Source organism: Pteronotus mesoamericanus, unplaced genomic scaffold (genome assembly GCF_021234165.1).
Source record: "Pteronotus mesoamericanus isolate MK-2021 breed Mesoamerican mustached bat unplaced genomic scaffold, CSHL_Meso_final contig_657, whole genome shotgun sequence".
NCBI lineage: Eukaryota > Metazoa > Chordata > Mammalia > Chiroptera > Mormoopidae > Pteronotus > Pteronotus mesoamericanus.
In genome coordinates, this window is record NW_026555229.1 from 11,922,304 (window position 1) to 11,944,364 (window position 22,061).

At 46.6% G+C, this 22,061-nt stretch overlaps 1 protein-coding gene across 4 annotated transcripts in view; it reads left to right on the forward strand.

Annotated features, from left to right (window-relative positions):
• The window catches only part of RBM20 (RNA binding motif protein 20), a 179,960-nt gene that overhangs the window by 124,496 nt on the left and 33,403 nt on the right, over positions 1 to 22,061 (forward strand). For 3 of the 4 annotated variants that reach the window (XM_054581494.1, XM_054581493.1, XM_054581495.1), the window contains 6 exons: positions 2,095 to 3,181; positions 4,580 to 4,641; positions 6,482 to 6,573; positions 7,482 to 7,579; positions 18,484 to 18,627; positions 20,826 to 20,957. In XM_054581494.1, coding sequence (XP_054437469.1) covers positions 2,095 to 3,181; positions 4,580 to 4,641; positions 6,482 to 6,573; positions 7,482 to 7,579; positions 18,484 to 18,627; positions 20,826 to 20,957 — 1,615 coding nt within the window. The remainder of the gene's footprint in view (positions 1 to 2,094; positions 3,182 to 4,579; positions 4,642 to 6,481; positions 6,574 to 7,481; positions 7,580 to 18,483; positions 18,628 to 20,825; positions 20,958 to 22,061) is intronic. The other variant, XM_054581496.1, reaches the window with a different exon arrangement.

Sequence of the window (22,061 nt, forward strand, 5' to 3'; positions counted from 1 at the left end):
ACCTTTAATCTAGAATCCCCAGGCCCCCCCCAATATCTTAAAATGCAGCCAGCTTGTTCTGCCTTTGGAGTACAGCAAAGCTGCTGGCTGAGTGAAGGTAGTACATCTATAATGACTTGGAGCCAATTCTTATTTCTCACAGAATGGGTAATAGTAACCCAAAGTCATTTTTCTCTGGCTCTGAAATGTGTTTTGTACTTGCACTTGAACGTGGGTGTGCCTCATGTTCTGAAAGCTCACTTCAAACACAACAGTGAGGCAGCCCACGAGACACACTCAAAGAGGGCTGAGAAGCTGCGTACTTAACCACCTTTCTCTTCTTTTCAAAGCCTGCCTGGCGTTTGAACCCCACATTTCTATTCACTCACTGTGAGTCTTTGCAAGTAGGTCACCTAATTTCTCTGAGCTTTAGGTTCTTGCCCTGCATAATTGGGGTGAAAATTTCCTACCCTATAGGAGTGATGGAGAGAGCAAGTGAGGGAACGCAGGCTAGCTAAGCGCCGGTCACACAGGAGCCTGGCAGTCAGTTGAGACTCCCTCCTGTTCACCTTCTTCCCCATGACCTCCACGCGACCTCCACACCTCCCCCACGCCTCCCACGGTTTTCTTAGATCAATGCAAAATGCCACCCCAAGCAGAAGCTTGCTTTCCTCAAAGCGAGGGTCTCCAATACGGGAGAGATGTGACAGGCCACACATGTCTCCTCTTTTTTTCCTGAACCATGCCCACCCGCCAGCCTCGCTCCTTTGTTTCACCAGCATCAGACTTGTACTGTGCAGAGCCTGTGACAGAGGAAACCTTGTCTGAAATGCCCCAACTTTTCTACGCCACACTTTCTTAGGCGTGTTGGCTCTACAGCCTGGGTTGTCCATGGTCATCCCAATTTCGAATGCACAGCCCCGTTCAAATGTCCTGGGAATTCTAGTTCATCAACTTCCCAAACATATTTCCCGATTACACCCACTCTGCAAAACAGATGTGCGAGACCCAAGAAATATGGCCTTACAAAAGAGCCCTGGCTATGGTAACCACATATCCCAGGCTTTCTGGGAAAGTCTCTTCCCTTATGTGTTCTGATTTTTGATCCAGAAAACACCATAACCAACCAGCAGAGGTCACATGGAAGGCACATGTTCAGACAGACCACCCCTGTGGTAAGATTTCGTACACACCCACCACGGCCTAAGACCTCAAATTCAGATTCTTCTCTTGTGTATTTTTGGTTATTCTTTGTGCTGGTTGGGTTTGGAGTGGACTGAAAGGAGCCTGATTCTTGCTGCTTTTGGATGTGAAAATAAAGACAGGGATGAAAATTTCTGAAGCCTGCTTTTTTTCACTTAACGTTAGAGTATATGGATTTTTTCATGTCACTGACTTTTTTGAGGGGGTGGTAAATAATGACCTTACCAGGTCAAGATAGTGTCTACCCGTGGCAGTGATGGGGTCGGCACCGGTGGGGAGAGTGGATCCCCAAGGAACATTGCATGTGTGGAATGTTTTCTTCCCTAAGCTTGGTGCCAGGTACACTTTTTTGAATGTCTTAAATATTACATAGTGAAGTAGACATTTAAACACCAAAAGTAAATGTCTGCTTAATATTTCATTCTGTAGCTATATCACAATTCACTCAGTTTAAAATTCCCCTCCCTGTTATTGGATATTTGTAACTTTCAACAATGGACTCTTAAATAATGAAGTGCTGCTAAACATCTTTGGGCATCGAGGTTTGTCTGACTTTTTAGCTCATTTTCTTAGGGTGGACTCAAAGAATTGAATTATTGGGTTAAGCGCATGGCTCTAGGGAGTGCGCATTACGTGGCTACCTTTCAACAAGTTATGTGTTTGTTTCTAATGGTTTTAGCCTCTACCTCTTTGATTACCAGTGAGACTGAACATTCTTTAAAGAATAATTTTATGTTGGAGTTTTATTTTTAATTGCTGTGTGTGTGTGACCCAGGTTTTTGCAGACTCATATGTGGGGCTGTGTGGGAGGTTGTGTCGATGTGGGAGGGGGGGCCACAGATGGGCACAGAAAGAGCCCCCGGCCTCCTTGGGGAAAGCCAGCTTTGCATCTCGACCTCTGTCTTCTTGCAGCGCCGCCAAGCTCCTGGACAAGAACCCATTCTCGGTCAGTAACACAACCCCTCTGCTTCCTTCACCTGCCAGTCTCCAACTGGCTCAACTGCAAGCCCAGCTCACCCTCCACCGGCTGAAGTTGGCACAGACAGCTGTCACCAACAACACTGCAGCCGCCACGGTCCTGAACCAAGTCCTCTCCAAAGTGGCCATGTCCCAGCCGCTCTTCAACCAGCTGAGGCATCCGTCTGTGATCGGCGCCCCCCACAGCCATACCGGGGTGCCCCAACATGCTGCAAGTGTGCCCAGTGCCCGTTTCCCCTCTAATACAATTGCCTTCTCGCCGCCCGGCCAGACACGAGGCCCAGGACCCTCTGTGAGCCTTCCCAGCCAGGCCCCCAGTGCCATGGTGATGCATCCCTTCAGCGGTGTCATGCCTCAGACCGCTGCCCAACCTGCAGTCCTCCTGGGCATTGGCAAGACAGGGACAGGTCCCTCTGCAGCAGGATTCTACGACTACGGCAAAGCCACCTCCGGCCAGACATATGGCTCTGAAACAGATGGTCAGCCCATCTTCCTGCCAGCCTCGGCCTCTACCTCGAGCGGTGTGACCTATGAAGGGCACTACAGCCAGTCAGGACAAGATGGCCAAGCCGCCTTTCCCAAAGATTTCTATGGAGCCAACTCCCAAGGGTCGCACGTGGCAGGCGGGTTTTCCGCTGAGCCAGCTGGGGGCCTGAAAGGTGAGGTAGGTCCGCTGCTGCAGGGTCCAAACAGCCAATGGGAGAGCCCCCACGGATTCTCTGGCCAGAGCAAGCCTGATCTCACAGCTGGCCCCAACCTGTGGCCTCCGCCCCCCAGCCAGCCCTATGAACTGTATGACCCTGAAGAGCCCACCCCAGACAGGACCCCTCCTTCCTTCGGGGGTCGGCTGAACAATAGCAAACAGGGTTTCAGCGGCGCGCGGCGGCGGGCCAAGGAGGAGCAGGCAATGCTGCCCGTACGGCCCCTGCAGGCTCATGAGCTCAATGACTTTCACGGGGTGGCCCCGCTCCACCTGCCGCACATCTGTAGCATCTGTGACAAGAAGGTCTTTGATTTAAAGGTGAGTCATCCAAGGCCATCTAGGAGGCTGGGTGGGATCACCACCACCACCCACCTCTTGCTATTTAGGGGCCAGAGAAACGGGTATACTTGGGGATGGGGTAACAAAATGTTGCCATCTCTACCCTTGATTAAAATCATAGGCATTAGAACCAAAAGGAATTTCAGAAATGTACTAGGGCCAGTCCCTTGCTTTAGGGCAAGTAAGAAATTCTTACCCATGTGTGTAGCTGAGAAAGCTGTGGCTGAGTCGGGGCATCAAGTGACTCTGTCCGGGTTACAGAGAAGGGACTCTCCCATCTCCTAGGTGAAGACTTCTCCTCTGCAGTGCACTTAGAAGTTACTGTTCCTGGAACACATATATTGTACTGAGTTTGGAAAGGGAGGCAATATGAGCAGGATTTTGGATCAGAGGCAAGAGAGAAATTCTCAGGTAGGATCCAGATAAATTACCACAGAGGGTCCCAGCGTCCCCATCTGCAAAATGGAGATAGAGCTTCATGACACTTCCCAGTGGCTGCAAAATGCTTCATCCCCAGCAAGCAGAGGTCCATTATAGTATAAATTTCTCCCTCCAAATGTATGGATGATGCAGTGAAATACTTTAAAGCAATTATAACAGCTAACAGATACTAAAACCTTTTCTGGATGTCAGCAGTACCTCTCCAAACCTGATAATATAATTATTCTCACTCTACAGATGTGAAAACTGAGGCCCAGAGAGGTGAAATGATTTGTCTGAGGCCTCAGAGCTAGAAAGAGGCAGAGTGGAGATTTGAATGTGGGTCTGGCCCTCCCAGAGTCTGTGCCTCTTAAGCCACACTGCCTTCTGTCTCTCTCCCCCTCTGCATTTCATAATCATCGCTACGGAGTGGGAATCACGCTGCACTGTCATCCCCCTCTGCCTGGGTCCCCTGGTGCAAGTGCATCTTGTCACCCAGGTGGGACACACCTTTTCACCTCTAGTCTCTGGATGGGGCTGGCTGACATGACAGGTGATGGAGGATGTTGTCTCTCCTAAGCCTTTTCTAAGGCTTTGTAAGTCACTGTGAGTGCACCTGCCAGATTCTCCCCCTCGGGTATGGGAATGGGTGGAGGTGCTGAAGGACTAAGGGTCCAGTGAAAGGGGAAGAGGGAATTAGGTTTGTGAATCTGGGCTCTTGTCCAAGATGGGCATGGACAGTGTAGGTAAAGCCAGTGGCTTGAGGGCTGCGTGGAGAGCAGGAGCCGGGCCTGGGAGCCTGGAAGGGAGAGGAGAGGGGAAGGGGGTGTGTCTGCAGGGTTGGTCCAGTCTCTGGGTGCACTGAGCTCCCTGCTCAGCCGGGGAAGCCTGCACTCATCCCCTGCCTTCCTGTGGACTCAGTTCTGCTTCTGTCTTTTTTCTTTCCTTCTGGCCTAGGACTGGGAGCTGCATGTGAAAGGGAAACTCCATGCTCAGAAATGCCTTGTCTTCTCTGAAAAGTAAGTGCTGTTCAGGAGAACAGGCTCATGCATGTACCCAACAAATATTCTTTGAGCACCTGTTGTATACCATGCTTTGTTGTAAGTGCTGGGGAACAGCAAAGAGCAACACAGGCAAAGTCCCTGTTCTCAAGGAGCTTACACTTAATGGGGGGATCAGATGTAATCAAAATAATCAGTGAATTATATGGAGTCCCAGGTGGTAACTGCTAAGCAGAAAACAGTGGCAGGACAGGGGGAGGGGGAAGAGAGAGAGAGAGAGAGAGAGAGAGAGAGAGAATGAGAATGAATACCTTGCTGAGGATAGACCCCTCAGGAGAGGATGGAAGGAGCTCAGAACCATCTGGGGGACATGCATTCTCGGCAGAGGATACAGCAGGTTCCAAGGCCCTGGCGTGGCCTCGGATGCTCCGGCAGCATCAGTGTGACCCGAGCAGCATGCCGGGTAAGAAGCCAGGGAAGTGCCAGAGCCCAGATCCTGAGCCCCCGGGCCTGTTGTAAGGACTTTGCTTTTGCTTTGAGTGTGACTGGAGTGCTGGTGGACTGAGCAAAGGAGTGACGTATGTGCTCCGGCTCTGCTTAACAGGCCTCTGGCTGCCACACTGAGAATAGATAGTAGGGGGCAAGGGCAGATGCCTGAAGACCAATGAAGAAGGGGCTACAGATTTCCGCAGAGAAGAGGATGCCTGGCCCAGAGATATACAACAGGGGATGGGGTTAAATGTTTTGAAATGAGAACATTCAAAAGGCCTCCCTTTCCTACCTGCAATATCACAAAAAATGGAAGTAATCCATATGTCCCTACCAAAGGCATAGGCCAACAAAATGTGGTATGTACTTACAGGGGAGTATTATTCAGCATTAAAAAGGAAAGCATTTCTGCCACCGGCTTCAGCACGGGTGAAGCTGGAGGATATTATGCTCAGTGAAATAAACCAGACACTGAAGGGCAAAAGCTGTATGATTTCACTTACAGGAAGTCCCCAGAGTAGTCAGATTCGCAGAGACAGAAAGCAGAATGGTGGTTGCCGGGGCTGGGGGAAGGGGACGTGGGGTTTAATGGGCATGAGTCTCAGTTGTGCAAGATGAAAGAGTCGGGGGGGTGGGTGGAGGTGCCGGTTGCAGAGCAGAGTGAGTACGCTCAGTGCCACTCAGCTGCACGCTGAAAAATGCTCCAGCGGGCACGTTTTATGTTATGTGTGTTTTAACACAATGATTTTGAAAAGATCTCTGCCCCATCCTTTTTTTTTTTTACTGTGGTAAAATTCATGTAAAGTATACGATTCAGTGGTAGTTGGCACATTTCACAAGGTCGTACAAATATTGCCACTGTGTAGTTCCAGAACATTCTCATTGCCCTCATACCCATGAAGCAGTCACTCATCATGCCTCTTCTCCCCTAAGCCCTGACATCCACTGATCTGCTTTCTATCTCTGCAGATTTGCTACTTCTGTACATTTCATATAAATGGAATTATTAACTATGTGATATTTTGTGACTGGCTTTTTTCACTTAGCACAGTATTTTCAGGTTCATCCACATTGCAGCATATACCACTTTTTATGGCTGAATATGGCATAATATTCATTGTATTCATACATGTGTGTATATATCACATTTTATTTATCCATAAATAAAGTTTTTGATCTGTATTTGGAGCCCTTCCACTGTTTGGCTGTTGTGAAGGGTGCTGCTATGAACATTCATGTACGAGTTTTTGTTTGAACATCTATTTTAAATTATTTTGAGTCTATTCCTAGGAGTAGAATTTCTGGGTCATATGGTAGTTTGTTATTTAACTTACTGAGTAACAGGTCCCCCCTTTTCACCCCCCTCCAGCGCTGGTGTCCGGTGTATACTCGGTTCTGCAGAGGGCGCTCTGTGCGCCTCTCCTGGCAGCCCAGCCGTTTATAACCCTGCCGGGAACGAAGGTGAGTAAGGGCCTACGGGTCAGCGGCTGGAGTCAGATCAGCTTCTCTCATCTTTCACAACCAGACTTCCCTTCTGTACCCTTCTTACGCATCTATGAGGCAAACAGATCCCAGGACTCTGAAATGCATTGGACCTGCTGCCTGGGCTCTTGGACGTTTTCTGACGTAGTTTAGACATAAAGCTTTGCTGGTTATTAACATTTCCAGAGGTATACGGGGAAGGACCCCCCAAAAACCCCAGAATTTAGTTCTAAAAAATTGTGTATTCTTACATGTTTAAACTTCAGTCGCCTTCAAAGCATTCTCCATTTCATGCAATACACCTGCTCAAAACAGTTTTTGAACTAGTGGATTTTGAAGTCATTTAGTGCTGCTGCTGTTTTTTGTTTCACCTCTTCCACTTTGGCAAAATATTTCCATTTAGGACTTTTTTCATCTGGGGAAAAGGGGAAAAAAGTGGCTCAGGGCTAGATCAGATGGATAAGGAGGGTGGGGCATGGGGGTCTGCTGTTTTTTGGTCAAAAACTGCTGAACACTCAGTGTAGTATGGGCAGGTGTGCTTGTAAATCACCCATCATGAAACAGGCAAGTGCGTTGAAAGAGTCTTCAAAGAAAATTCACTGAATCTGAAGAACACAGTCTCTCACAACAAGGCCAGTATCTAGGAACTGGTATAGGTAGAATCCTAGAACATTCATCTAGCAGAGGAAGCCTGTACTACAAGGGGCCCACCCTCCAGAAGATAATTCCAGGTTCTTATGGGTTCCCCTCATAATCATGACAATTACTAATCCGTACGTTAAGAGGGAACGTTCATTCTTCCCTTCCCACTTATACCCTAAGAGTAACCTCCACAAGTAAAGTAAGTAACTAGGTTTTCACCCTGTGTCGTGTGATTTATCATTTAGATTATGCCTCAAATCTCGGAACATCATATGCAGCCATTCCAGCAAGGTCATTTACTCAGTCAAATCCTACCTTTCCTTCGGCTTCCCCGGGGACAAATGTAAGTACAGAAGCATTTTCTTCATGTCATTGTCAGCAGCAAGGCGTTCGTGTCACCTGCTCTGGGTGGTGCGTGCAGAGGAGCTGGGAAGAAGCTGGTGTCGCTGTGGCTCTGTGCAGCGCAGGAAAACGTGTCCCTGGACTGAGGTCAGGGCTTGCCTAACCCAGTCCAGCGAGTTTTGAAACACACAGATAAAGTGCTGACATACATTTCTAAAACTGAAGGCATTCATAGACTTTCCGGCAGTCAGTGGTGGTTTAGAAAAAAATAAGTTTGAGTTTGTGCGTGTGTGTGTTTTTAAGATGTGGATATTTTATTGACGTGGACCATTTCCTCTAAGCAGGTAATTCCAAGTGTTGAAATTGTGCCTGAAAGTAATGACCTTGCACTAGTGGTATTTGATGGCCCCTTGGGGAAATGGCTGCTTCTGTATAATACTTTGTTTTTAGTTGTGTTTGCAGCCCTCTGTCTCTCTACAACATGCTCTTTAGTCCCCCAAAGCTCTAATGTTCATCCCTTTTTTCCTCAGTTTCACCACAGCAGGTAGCCGTGCCCCCCGCCCCCCGAAACTATCTGACTTTCCGTTCCCTGAGAACATGTGGAAAGGGGTGGGAGACACAGAACTGACGGTAAACAGAATGCGTTTGCTAGAGGGCGTGTGTCTGTGTGTTTTCCCCGTGCCTGCATTTTTTTTTCAATTCGGGTTACGAGCAGCTGCAGCCTCTTTCTCTCATCTCAGGCAGCGAGTGAGCACAAGCTCATGACAGCGGGCCTCCACGTGCTGTCCCCTCCATGTGGTGCCCCCTCCACGTGCCTCGCCAGGCGTTCCTGCAAAACTTGCAGAGGGCGAGCTGAGCAGTGTAGGTTTTAGGCCCTGGGGGATGAATGAGGAGGGAGGTGAGGAGGTTCATGGCAGGAAGCGAGGCCTGCCTGGGCGAGATTCCTATTTGTCTGTTTGTGACATTTATCGGGAGAAGAGTTTCAAGAGAGAGCCCCTGGCTGCGAGCCCAGGTTTTTGGAGAAGGAGAAATTTGTGGTTTGCCTCTCTGCACTCTGCGTGCTCAGGGCCCCACCTGGTCAGTGGCAACTTTGGGTCAGTCCCAGGAGGGCACAATGGCTGGGTGCAGTGAGCCCTGTCATTTGTCTTTGATTACATGATCTTGTGTTCCAATGAGGGTGCTGGCAGCTGTTTCCCCATACTGTGGGCCATGGAGGCATCTCGGTGCCCGCAACCTGCTCCAAAACCCCAGCACTGAGGGGAAGGGGACTGTGACCCAGGAGAGGGAGGTCGGATTGGGAGGCAGGTGGGTCAGAGGCCTGGAGACAGGAAAGAGCTGGTGTCAGCAGAGCCTCTTGTAAAAGGGAGGGGGTGAGGAGAAGCAAGGGCAGGACAGCTCATCATGTGTCTGGTGCCTCAGCCCGTCCTCCAAGACGGACCAGTGAACCAGAGGCCCTTTCCTGTGGCTGTGGAGCCAGGAGCCCAAGTTCAGGCTCTAGTCCTGGAGCCTACCAGCTGTGTGGCCTCGGGCAAACCTCTCTACTTTCCTGAGGCTCCATTTCCTTAAACAGGGACAATACTCCCTTAATGATGACTTTTGAAGGTAAAATAAGGGCTGGTGTTCACCTGACTTGTGTAATTGATTGTTTTGACCACGCCTCAGATCTCAGAACATAGTTTGTGGCCCTGAGCACAGTCTCCTGTGATCAGAGCTGGAAGTGGGAGCAAGGCTCAGGGTAGACCAGAGTTGTCCTGCCCTCGTGAGTCTTAAATGAGACCGCGTATGTGACAATGACTTGTGAACTGTGCAGTGAGTAAGAAGTAACAGTGGCTAGTATTGAGTCAGGCATCCTTTTAACCTGCCATGGGGAAACCTGTCCTAAGACTGGCTCTGTCTGCTAGCTGTGTGACTTCGGGCAAATCTGTGTTCCTTGTGCTCCAATCTGTCCAGGAATCTCCGTCGCCGTATCTGCCCCCCTGAGAGATGTTAGGAAGCTCCCTTTCCTTACGTGCAGGGCAGGCAGGAGCAACCTGCTCACCCGTGATAATTCGTGAGGACAGTTTCCTCCAGATGCCTAGAGACAGGGAGGTCATCTGGCTTGAGCCTGAGAAGAAGCAACGCACAAGAAACGTTTTGCTTTCTGCACTGGAGGCCAGCAGGAAGGACATGGAGAGCCACTGACACTGCGGGGTGATGATCATTGCAATAGCAGACCTTCTTCATGGGGTGCTTAATGCGTTCGTAGCATTTTTGATGGATTAACTCATGTAGTCCTCTAGGCAACTCTGTGAGGTGGGGAAACCGAGGTGTAGAGATACCAGGCGCCTTGCCTCAGGTCATGCAGCTGGGAAATGGAGGCCTCGGGACTTGAACCCAGGCAGCCTGGCTCAAGACACCTCACTTTTAACCATTAAGCCCTGCTGTGCCTCTCTGAAAGTTTCTGAGTTCTCTTCCTTGCTGTGGTTATTTCTTCAGCAAGCTCCCTCCGCTCCCCACAAGCTGCTTAGCGGGATCTGAGGCTGCCTTTCAGGGTGCAGGTCCTGCCCAGGCCTTGCCAGCCATCAGCCGTGGAGCATAAGCAGAGACCTGTCAGACTCAGCGCCTGAATTCTTTGCCACCTTGACAGCGTCTCCCAGGATGAACTCAGATGTTTAAAGGCATTTTCCACAGACCCAGTGGAGGGAGAGAGGCATTATTTGACTGGTTTTATCTTTATACGGTCTGTGAAGTCTTGTTGGTCACATGAGCCTTTCCCAAGGACATCTGCAGTACAAGGACCAAGTGTGCCCAGCCATGTGTTGTCAGTGGCTGGATAGCCACATCCTTCTGCGGGCTTCGGTGCTGTTGTTTGCCATTTCTGGCAAATGGAGTGGCACGCAGGTGTGCCTCTCTTTAGGGAGACCTGAAATAGAAAAATGTTGACATTTGAAGATGGTCTGAGAAATGAAGGACCAATGAATTGGCTACTGAAAGATAATTTACAAGTAAGTAGCAGGGGCATCTCTGAGAGAAATTACTGATTTTTTTTTTTTTTTTGCTTATAAATATTGACCTCCAAAGATAAGCAGATACACCAGGGGCAATTACTCTGCTAGCAAAGGACACTTTGCCCAGTGAGCTCCTTGTGCATACTCATTTCTGCTTTTTTTTCCCCTGCTTACAAAAGTTATGCTTTTTGTGAAAATTCAAATGGAAAAGACACATTTAATGAGCAATTGAAATTCCTCCATTATCCCCCTGCAGCCCCCATGAGAACCATGAAAGCTTTCTTGGGCGTTCCTCCAGAAGTGTTTCCCTGGCCTGTGCCAGAGCTTTTTCTGTCTGATTCCACTTACGTACATCTTTTCAGAAACACATTTTGTTGAAGACCAGCCAGGACTTGGCTGTGGTAGAATCACTATTGTTTGTGCAGCAAAGAGTGGTTCCTGCTCCTAAAGCTCCCCATTTTCAAGCAGAACACAGTGACATGGGCCCTGGGAATGAGCCCTCAGAAGGTCTCTGAAGTGCCACACAATGTAAAAACGATCGCGAATCCCCTCAACCACCTCCGCCAAGCCCAGGCTTGGCTGCTAAATTTGCACTCGTCTCAACTCTGAGAGAGTGCCGGCCTTTTGTGTCCATGTATATTGTTGACAGAGATGGGGGGGGCAGGTTGTGTCTGTCCCCAGCCCCCCCCCCGCCTCCCACTCCAGGGTCCCAGGAGAGTGTGTTGACTTTTACTGAAGCTCCTGCCACTTGACAGAGCAGTGGCACTTTGTCTTTGGCTGACGGTCGACATAAATAGAGTAATCGGGTTTCTTGAGCGAGCCTTCAGGGCCTTCTCAGGCTGTAAATAGTTTTCTTGCACCTGTCCAAGATGGACTTGGCCTGCTAGCTGTCCCCATAAAACCGCCTGGAAGTTTTCACAGCCACCTTGGGGATAATTTCATGCCAGCGCCACAGATGGCCCTCCCAGGCTTGGGATGATACGCATCGTTTTTATGGTTTCTTTCTCACCAGGACCCCACGCACTGGAAAACTTGTGTAAATAAGGAATCCAGGCAAAGGGAAGCATAAATGTTTGTGGAAGGCCAGAGGTTTAAGTCATAGGTGGCTGTTTTCTAGAACGTCTCTCTGTCCTCTCTGGCCTTCTGGGTCCATGGGTCAGAGCACTGTGGTCTCCTGACTTCCAGAGAACATGAAGAGTCGCAACTGACTGGACAAATGATACCCACCCCTCCCACCAGTCCCGCTCTGTCATTGCTCCTGTTCCACCGTCTCCCGCCCCGCCCCGGGGGCCCCCTTGTGCATTTTCAAAGAACGCAGAGAGCCAGGAAACAGGAGACCTGGGTGGGCTTTGTTTTCCAGATTTTTTTCCTGTTCTTCTTACAAATCTTAATTATATTTTCATGTTGTAAAAGAAGTACAAACATAGTACATTCAAATAGAAACAGAAATGTAAAAATAGGAAATCCAACCCTGTAGATAAAACTGAAGGTAGATGTCTTTTATTCTAATTATGTATTTCTAGCTGGCGGACAGGTGCATGTGTAATTACTAAAACTATATGTTTTTGCAAAAATTAGGTAGTACCATATAGTCTGTAGCACAACTTGGGGTTTTTTCCCACTTAACTAAAGCTCACAGTACATATTTAATTGATTTCCAGGAATCTTTGTGCATCTGAACCTAAGACCTTATCTTATGTATATCATTACCTATTATATGTATTTACCATAGTTTATCAAGTCCATGATTGATTGGTTTTTTCACTGAGACCCGAGTCATAATCACAAACCTGTAAGTACTTCACTGCCCATGGATCAAGCTCCTTAACTTCTTCCAGACATCATTGTCACATATACAATGATGAGTGTGGACCCGATGATCGCCACTTTTAAGATTCTGTGACTCTAAGGTTTACATGTTGAACTACCCCAAGACTCGTAGGCAAGTCTGGCACCAATCAAAGTAGGTTTTCTCTAAGTCAAAGCTAATATGTTTTATAAAATATTTGAAAGTGTCAATAAAGACATCTGTGTGTCTACCCTAGGAGAGCCATAGCTATGGGACCCACGCCCATTTGCTCTCTGTACAATATGTTCAAAATCAACACCATGAGGAATAAACATTTGCATTGTGTCTGTCCTTAGGTATCTTTAGCGCAAATCAACAGAGGCCTGCAGACCAAGTGCTGGGTGAAATTAGGTCACGCCTAAAGGAGATTAGTCTGAAGCGCAGACATTGTTTGTTGAAGATCAAACTCATATTTATAGCTCTAGCAAGCACTTGGAGAGGCGTCTCTCGCCCCACAGGCCTATTGCCCTAGCCACATTTTTACTGCAACTTCGTGAGTTCTTTGAACTGGGCCTGCTCTCTAAATGCATTTGCAAAGGCTGTTCCACCTGCATCAGAGGGCATTGAAAGGTCTCGGGATCTTCCTACACAAGTCTGCTTGCTCCTTTTATATTTCCACTCACCTAAAAAGAATTGTGGGTGAGTTGAGTGGCCTGGGGCCCAGCTACACGAACCATTGGAAGCAGCGTCTGGTTTTAAATGAGGGACCCCCGCATGTGAAGTGACAGCCCAGGCCCCTGGTTGCAGCAAGGCGGGCGTTGCGGGTCAGGGCTGGCCGGCGGGCCTACTGAAGCCAGCGGGGAAGGGGTGACTCTCCCTTTAGGTTAGTAATTAGGCCTTTGGTTACACCCCTAGACACCTTAGCTCGCCTAGCGACTGACCTTGGATGGAAAGTTTCAAATGCAGCTGTCACAGGTGTGCCCCCTGGGAGATCGGCAGGCAGCGCAGCGAGTGGGAGGTTAGCGGGGCCCATCAATACCTCACACCAAACATTCAAGTTGGCGAGGTCTTATGATTCTCTCCTGTCCCAGAGCCCAGCTTTTAAAAATGTATTTTTGGTAACCTTTAATTTTAATGTCATTTAGAATTACAGGAAAGTTGTAAGAAAGGTTTAAGGACCATCCATATACCTTTTACCCAGATTGACTACTCGTTTACATTTGGCTTTTCCATAATTCTCTCTGTATCTTCCTGTCTCTGTGTGTGTGCCTCTATCATCAGTCTGTCTATTCATCTCTGTCTGTCTGTCCACCCATCCATTCAGCCATCTGTCCATCTCTCTCTATCTATTAATCCATTCATCCATCTGTCTGTCCATCCATCTCTCTGCAGATCTTTCATCCACCTATGTAATCACCTATGCCTGTTTTTTCTTGAACTGTTGGAGCTATATCTCTTCACCCCTCCCTATGTCAGTAGGAATTTCCCAAGAACACAGATTTTTCTCTCACGTAATCACAGTACAGTTACATTTCCCCCCAAGTCTAGAATCACCACAGCATATCCTTTAAATGTTGGAGAAAAGGAGACCAATATTTATTTACAGGAGCCTGCTGGATGCCAGGCATCACACCAAGGCACTTTATATACATTTTGGCACTTTTGTCATCTAAACAGTCATGTGGAATCAATTTTTATTCTCCCTGTTTTATAGACAAGAAAACTCAGGCACGGAGAAATTCAGTAATTTGCCCAAGGTTAGACGCTGGGGAGCAGATTCAGATCCAGGTCTCTCTGACACTTCTCTTGCCCTGGCACTGGTGCCTGGAGACTGTCAGGCACACACTTGGTGTCTGTCTGTCCTTGAAGAGGTACCAGGCCCATGTGTCCTTAGTTCATCTCAGTGTATCGTTTCAGCAGCTCCAGGCGCCGAGGACACAGAGTCATGCAGGGAATGGCAGAGTTCATCAGCAAGTGCTCACTGTGTGGGGCTTCCCTTCAGCCCTAGAGAGATGAGGCCACCACCAGTACATACAGGCATGTCTGCAGAACGTGCTTGTGAATGGATTTATGCTGAAATAGACAATCACGTACGGAGGGAGGACAGACATCCCATTCACTGGCACAGAGAGTGGGAAAGACACAGGTTTCCTGTTTATGCTCAGCACAGTTGGGGAAAGTTATCATTATCCTGGATCTTAGCATTTAGCTTGGCAAGGCTTCTGGGAGGAGTGGAATTTTAGAACTTTGAGCCCCATAAGCATGGGCATTTTACATCTGGAAAGGACTTAGGCTGCCTCCCTCATTCCAGACACTGGGAAACGAAGGTCCAGAAGGGAAAGTGAGTTTGCCCTGTCATGTACCTAATCAGGGGCCAAGCTGGGACTTGAATCCAAGTCCTCTGTCGTCCAGGATTACATTCGTTCCATTACATCACCAAGGCCAAGCTCTTCCCAGCCAAAACCCCTTTTCATCATTTACTCCAACCTCTGGCAGCCACTGTCCCTCATTTCCTGTCTGGAAAAGCGCCGTCTCTGCCAAAGTACTTATATTAGTGAGTAATTAACTAGTTATCCATTTTTATTCATCAAAAACACAGACATACCAATCATACTCTCTAAATAGCCTAAGAGCTAGCTAGCCAGGGTTACTGTACTGAAGTCAGAAAACTCAAAGTATGGCCTCAACTCAGATTTCGTAAATGGCAAAAATAATGATTCTCCCTTGAGATATTATTACCTAAAGACCCAGAAGGACTTATTAGAGAACCCAGGCTGGGGATTAGCCTGCAGCATCATGCTGCCTGCCCAAAGGCACTCGGGATTGTCTGTGCCCCCAGTGAACAAACTGTACACCAGATGCACCCCCTAAAGATGGCGGTCTTCCTTTCACGTACCTGCCTGTTTTCCTCCCCGCCTAACTTTCTCATGCATCATTCAGATCTGCCGTAGGGCATACGGCAAATAATAGCCATGTTTGTATAAAGTGTTCAAGAATAGATTGAACTATTCTTGATTCTTGCAGACTAAATCAATATTTTATATATGTAATATATAAAATATATATATATATTTCTACAGCTTTTACAAATCAAATATAAATTTGACCCAAATCAAGTTTAAAACAAAAAGATATTTTAGATCGATGACAAAAAAAAGAATGCAGACTGAACTCTCCTAAATCAAATCTTTGCAAAAGAATATACAGGCCTACCTTGGAAGTGTTGCAGGCTCAGTTCCAGACCACCGCAATAAAGAGAGTCACCGAATTTTTTGTTTCCCAGTCCATATGTTTATCCTGTAGTCTATGAAGTGTGCAGTAGCGTTTTGTCTAAAATGTCTCACCATGTACCTATCTTAATTTAAAAATACTTTCTTGCTAAAAAATGCTAACTATTATGTGGTCCTTCAGAGAGTCATAACCTTTTTGCTGGTGGAGGGTCTTGCCTTCAGTTTATGAAACAAAGGCAGTGTCTGCAGAGCACAATGAATCAAGGTCTGCCTGTAACACATAAAAAATTTCTTTTCCTAACTGGATGGGGTTTCTCACATGCCCTGAAGCCAGACACAATGCAAAGAAAGTCCTTCACACAAGAGATCCTCAAGATTTTCATTTCATGGCTTACTTTAAAGTGATGAACTAAAGTAAACCGGTTAAACTGAAGAAGCTGCTCACTGTCCCTGGAGGTACTTGGCCGGCGCCCTGAGGGGTCAACACCTGGGCATACCTAGAGGCGTTTGCAGTCCACCAGTTGGGTGAATACTGGAAGAATACTAAAGATTTCATGATTATCTTAAAGGACAACAAAGGACTCAATAAAATCCAACTTCTATTTCTGACTTAAAATCTTGGGGGAGAACAGGGCTCATAGAAAGCATTTTTTCAACTTGAATGAAAACCTTAATTGAGACACATTCGTTTGAGGGCCTCTCTAACAAGGTCTGCAGCACGAACTGGTCTCCTTCTTTGGTGACTGGCAGCTGTGAGGGTGTTTATTCTCCCGAGGCCTGCGTCACCACCCCATAGCAGCTTTTGCTGCACTCATGCTTGCATAGAAAGCCTCTCTCCAGTTGCTTTTTCAGTCTGGAGGAGACAATGAGAGAGGCGCTGGCCCTCATGCCTGATCACTAGGCAACTGGAGAGGGGATCAGGCCTCGAACCGCCCTGTGTGTCTGCTCTGCTGTCCAAGCACACATTAGCCTAGGCCAACCACAGCAAAGTCACATGGGGCAGGAACGTGCCCCGCTAGGAGGTGGTGGGTCAGAGCACCCAGCCTCCACCCCCCTATTGATCAACTCAGAGGACCAGCCACTTTGCCTTGCCTGAGAGCTCAGCTGGTTATGTGGACCACTCACCCTAATGGGAGGCACTGATCCTGCCTCTTAACTGCCCTGCTCCTGCCATCCCTGGAGAGTCCTGGATGCCACCTGGGCTACTAAGTCCTGTTCCCCTTTGGGAAAGCGTCTGACCTCTGGACATCACAGATGGGGAGATCTGAAAGTGGCAGTTGGGTTTCTCCACTTCAGGGCTGAACCATAAAAGGAAGTTATTGTAGACTCTAATTGTTCTCAGCCCAGATGGGACAAGTAAGGGCTCTTCATGGTAAAATTACCCTAGTATTAGCCCTCGTTAGGGATGGGACCTCAGACTTTCCCACTATGTTACCTTAACTAGCCAGCCCTGTGTTGATGTAATTAGATGTTAAAGTTCAACTTTATCATAGCAAATGGTGCTTATGCAAATATAAACTGTGCTATTAGAATGTGATTTGCATTTGGAAATATTGCATCCTTCTCATCCATGTTGGATTGGCTTATGGTTACTAATTCTTGAACCTTCTGGAGGCTCAGGCTGGTTAAGCTTTGCACAGACCAAATAGTCACCCTTCCTTCATCCAGGAGCTTTGATTAGGCCTAGGCCTAGGCCTTGGTCCAAACAGTGTGCCTGAGAGGTGCCTTTGGGACCACCTGCTGGAGTGTGGCAACAAGGTGCTGGACCCCAAAGTCTGCTTAAAGCAGCTCCTCGTATGTGTCACATACATTGGACTGGTCAGCAAGCCTTTGTTTAAAGAAAGAATTCCAGAGGCCAACGAAGTTTGGAAAGCCACTTCCCTAAACCGCTGTTGCTGTGAATTTCTATGTCTGTGGATTGGGGTCCCACAAATCTTTTCTGTGGTCTTTTTTTTTTCCATTGGAATCTTTAAAAAGTATAAGTCAGACAACATGAGGTATAAAAGAAAAGGGTTAAACATCTCTTCCCCTCCTCCCTTCCCATTCTGCCCTTCGAAGATAACCAGTATTGACAAGTCGACGCACAGCCTCCCATCCCTTTTGCTTCTGCCTATATCCTTTAACATTTTTGTCATTGGGGAAAATTTGAAACAGAAGAGTCAACACTAGTATAGTCACCCCGTATCCCCACTGCCCAATTTCAGTAATTTTCAAAACTTTACACTACTTGCTTCATCTATCTATTTCTCAAATATTTTTGATTTTTTTTGTTTGTTTTATTGTTTTACAAAAATAGCATGTTGCGCGGCAATCTGGTTTTTTTACTTAAATCATCTTAAACGTTGTTTCTTGTCAGCTTATTTGCCTCCTCCTTTTAATGATTATGCAGTTTTCTGGTGTACGCCTGAACCACCACTGACTCACCCATTCCCTCATTTTGAACATGCAAGCTGTTTCCAAATTTGTATGTCGCCTTATAAGTTACCGCAACAAATTATCCATGTACCTAAGTATTTACATACTGATGCATTTATCCTGTAGGATGAATTTCCAAAAGTGAGATGGCAGGATCACGGGCTATGTATATGTTAAGTTTTACGAGCTATCGCTCACGTATATTCGCAAAAGATTGTAGATAATCTCCCACCAGCAACATATGCCTGTTTCCTCAAAGCCCTGGATGTTACTGTTCATTAAAAATGTTGTGAATCTTTTGTGTAAAAAGATGACATAAAATTGATGGTTTCTATGTGTGAATGAGTTCTTTTCTGCATTAATTTTGTAAATTACCGTTTCGCAATCATCGTCCGGGAGGAAGGTAGCCATTGGGAACAACAGGCATAGAGGGCAAGAGGGACATGTCTTTTGAAGACCAGCCACTGCTCTTTGTTTCTCTTAGTTTGTACAGCGGAAAACAGGTGCTGGCCGCGTAGTGCATATCTGCAACCTTCCCGAAGGAAGCTGCACTGAGAATGATGTCATTAACTTGGGGCTGCCCTTTGGAAAGGTCACCAATTACATTCTCATGAAGTCTACTAATCAGGTAGGTCTGGGCACTTTCACACTGGTATATACCAGCTAGATTACACTTTGGTGGTGATCTATCGGGTACAAAAACTCTATGTGTAATTGTTTCTAAAGAAGCTGTTCTTAACATAAAGAGGTAATACACAGGTGGACTCCTGTTGGTAAAGCACAGAGGTTTTCATTGGCGGTGGTGTTTTGCTTCTCCTTGTTTCACCTCACCCTTCCTGTGATGGTTGCAGGCCTCTGGGGGTTGCCTAGAGGTGAGGAGCTGCCTTGGAATGAGGTTCTCATTAACTTGGAAAAACCAACTGACCCCTGAAATAGATATTCATGGAGCTGAGTCTTTTTACTGTGTTACCAATCCCCTGAGCTAATGGTAGTCTTACCTTCTAAATTTCTCATGGCTGAGGGCCTGGCTTTGGAGACAGCCCGCAACTGGGAATACCTGGGAATCAGGTATTTTCACTGATCCTTGGTGTTTAGCATCTGAGGCCCTTGGGTTGCACAGCAGGAGAATAGGTGGGAACTGATGGATTCCTGGTGAGTCTAAGGAGCTAAGGACCCTTAACCCTTGGGGATTGACTGAGGCCTTGGGAGTTAGTATGTTTGTCTTCATTTCTAAAGTCGGGGGCGGGGGAGAGTTTATACAGAGAGTGATCAGAAATAAGAATAATTTGTGTCTGATTATTAACAAATATTTTTGCATTATGAATAAGAGTAACATGCATAAGAGAAATTATTTTCTTAATTAAAGCATAAACTTTGGAGACAAAGCCACATCAAATCATCAGTGGTCTTCCTCCATCAACCTGGGCTTAGGTTGCTCACTTTGTTTCTTTGTTCCTTCTTCTCAGAATTCTATTTTGGGCAAATGTCCAAAATTTAGTTTGCAGCATGACTGCAGTGAAAGTCACTGAATTACTGTATGTTGCCATGTATAATGTGCTTCTGTGTAGAATGCGCACCCACGTTTTATGCACATTATACACAGGATTATTATGCCCATTATTATACCCATGGTATGTAATCCTTATACCTATGTATAATGCTCATCCTTATTTTTCCCTCAAAAATTTGGGCAAAAAAGTGCACGTTATACACAGCAAAATACGGTAGCATTATTCGCATTTGACAGATGAGAGCTAGAGGTACTAAAATGTTTCCATGAACAAAGAGGCACTTAGAAAGCTGGGTGGCAGAATTTGAATAAAACTAAATAATCTCGCCTTCTCGTCTCCCACATTATACCACAGACCGTGACAGCGTGCAGAAAAGCGTATCTGAAATTCAAAAACAAATGTGAGGGAAGGAAGGAGGATACTTTGTTCGAGGAAATGGGAGAGTAGGTACTCACAGTGAGGGCCCTCTTGTCACAGATCACTTTTCCTTCTCCACATCAAGGGACCAGATCAGTACAAACCAAACAAATACAAGAAACAATAACAATGTTGAATCCACCACAACAGGTGCTGGGTAAACTGACAGGTCAGTCAAAACAGTCTATTTAGAAAGTCTCTCTAGACACCAATCAAATGGAAAAGACCATTTCTTTGTAAGTTTAGTATGTTTCTTTAGTAAAGAAAGTGAGAGCTCAAATACCCAGGGCTTGTGCTTCTGTCTTCTGCCATTACCACCACTAAAGGGCAAATTTTGCAGACATTGGCCCCACATCACTTGTGCGACAAACCCACTCTTCCCTGTTCTACCCTTTCCCCTGTGCAACTGTTGGCTAATGAACCCTCCCATCCCAGAGGGGCTCCTGCGGGATGCTGCAGCCCAGGATGGACATACATAATTAAGGACAGTGTTTGGTAACCATGGGGATCAGGAGAGGGGCCATCTTATAATGAGCTCTTTTGGTGGAGTTAATAAATAGGTCTCTTTGAACAGATGGGATCAAAGAGAACTCTTCCTTGTGCTGTTTTTTTCTTTCTTTTTATTGAGGTTTGAAATACATACTCTAAAGTGCACTAGTCGTAAGTGCACAACTCCATTAATTTTTTACATGTGTGCACCCATGTAATTACCACACAGGTCAAGATATGGAACATTTCCAGAACCTCAAAAGGTTTCTCATTCCCCCTTCCCAGTCAAAACCGAACCCCACCCCAGGGGGACACTGAACTCCAATTTCTATCACCATCGATTTGTTTTTGCCTATTCTTGGACTTCATCCACGTGGAGTCATCCCTTGTATGGAATTTTCTTTCCTAGGCCTTTTTGGAGATGGCTTACACAGAAGCTGCTCAGGCCATGGTCCAGTATTACCAAGAAAAATCTGCTATGATCAACGGAGAGAAGTTGCTCATTCGGATGTCTAAGAGATACAAGGAGTTGCAGCTGAAGGTAAAGCATTTCCTTGTTCACTCATCATTATGGAGAGACCCACTTAACTGAGGGTCTCCTCCTGGTCAGGCACTGTCCTACGTGCTGGCAGGAAGGAGAGGCCAGGAAATAAGCCAAAATTATCCATGGCCTTTGAGGATATCACATGGGAAGGCAAACCATTAGAACACGGCGAGAAATGTGCTCATTGATATAAGTACAAAATGCAAAGGGATGCTTGAGACAGGGTGCCTGACTACCTGGGACCCACGGGGGAAGTCTTGAAAGATAAAGTAAGGAGGGAAAGGTGCTTGCTTTTCAGAGGTGGGTGTTCCAGGCACAAACCCTGAATGTAACCTCCTTCTCTACCCATGCAGGTCTTCAGTGACTTTTTTCCTCCCTCACCCTCCTTGTTCTCTCATTCTCCCCTCCATTCTCTGTAATGTCTTTGGCCTCACTGACATTCTCCGAAGCAGCACATGGCTGAATTGGCCACTGTCAGAACTCAGGGATGAATTCAGGTCATTCCAAACAGGGCTTTTGTTTTTATTTTAGCTTGTCCTACATTGGTCTTTTCTTTGTTTTATTGTGAAGTACAACATGCATACAGAAAAGTGACTAATTATGCATGACACTGTCTAAAAAGCACTAATGGATGAAATCCCGTAAATCCCATAAAACCACCATCAAAGTCAAGAAATGGGACACCAAGAGCCCAGAAGGCGCCCTGACTCCCTCCTCACACTCAATCCTTCCCTCTACACTCCTGAGACTTTGAAGACAATCATTTCCTTCCTCTTACAGTTCTACCACCTGTATCTGCCTTCCTTAACAGTGTAGTTTAGTTTGGTCTGTTTTTGAACTTTATAGGAAAAGAATCATACTGTCTGTATTCTTTCATTCAACATTATGACTTTCATGTCGGATGTGTCTGTTTTCATTGTGGTATAAATTTCTATTGTATGACTACGAATTTATTTGTCCATTCCCATGTTGATGGAGATTTTGGGTATTAGGGGCAATGCTGTTGTGAACATTCTCAAACATGTTGCCCCGTACGCATGTATGCCAACGTATAACTTGGAGTAGAACTGCTGAATCACAGGCATGCACACCCTCAAATTT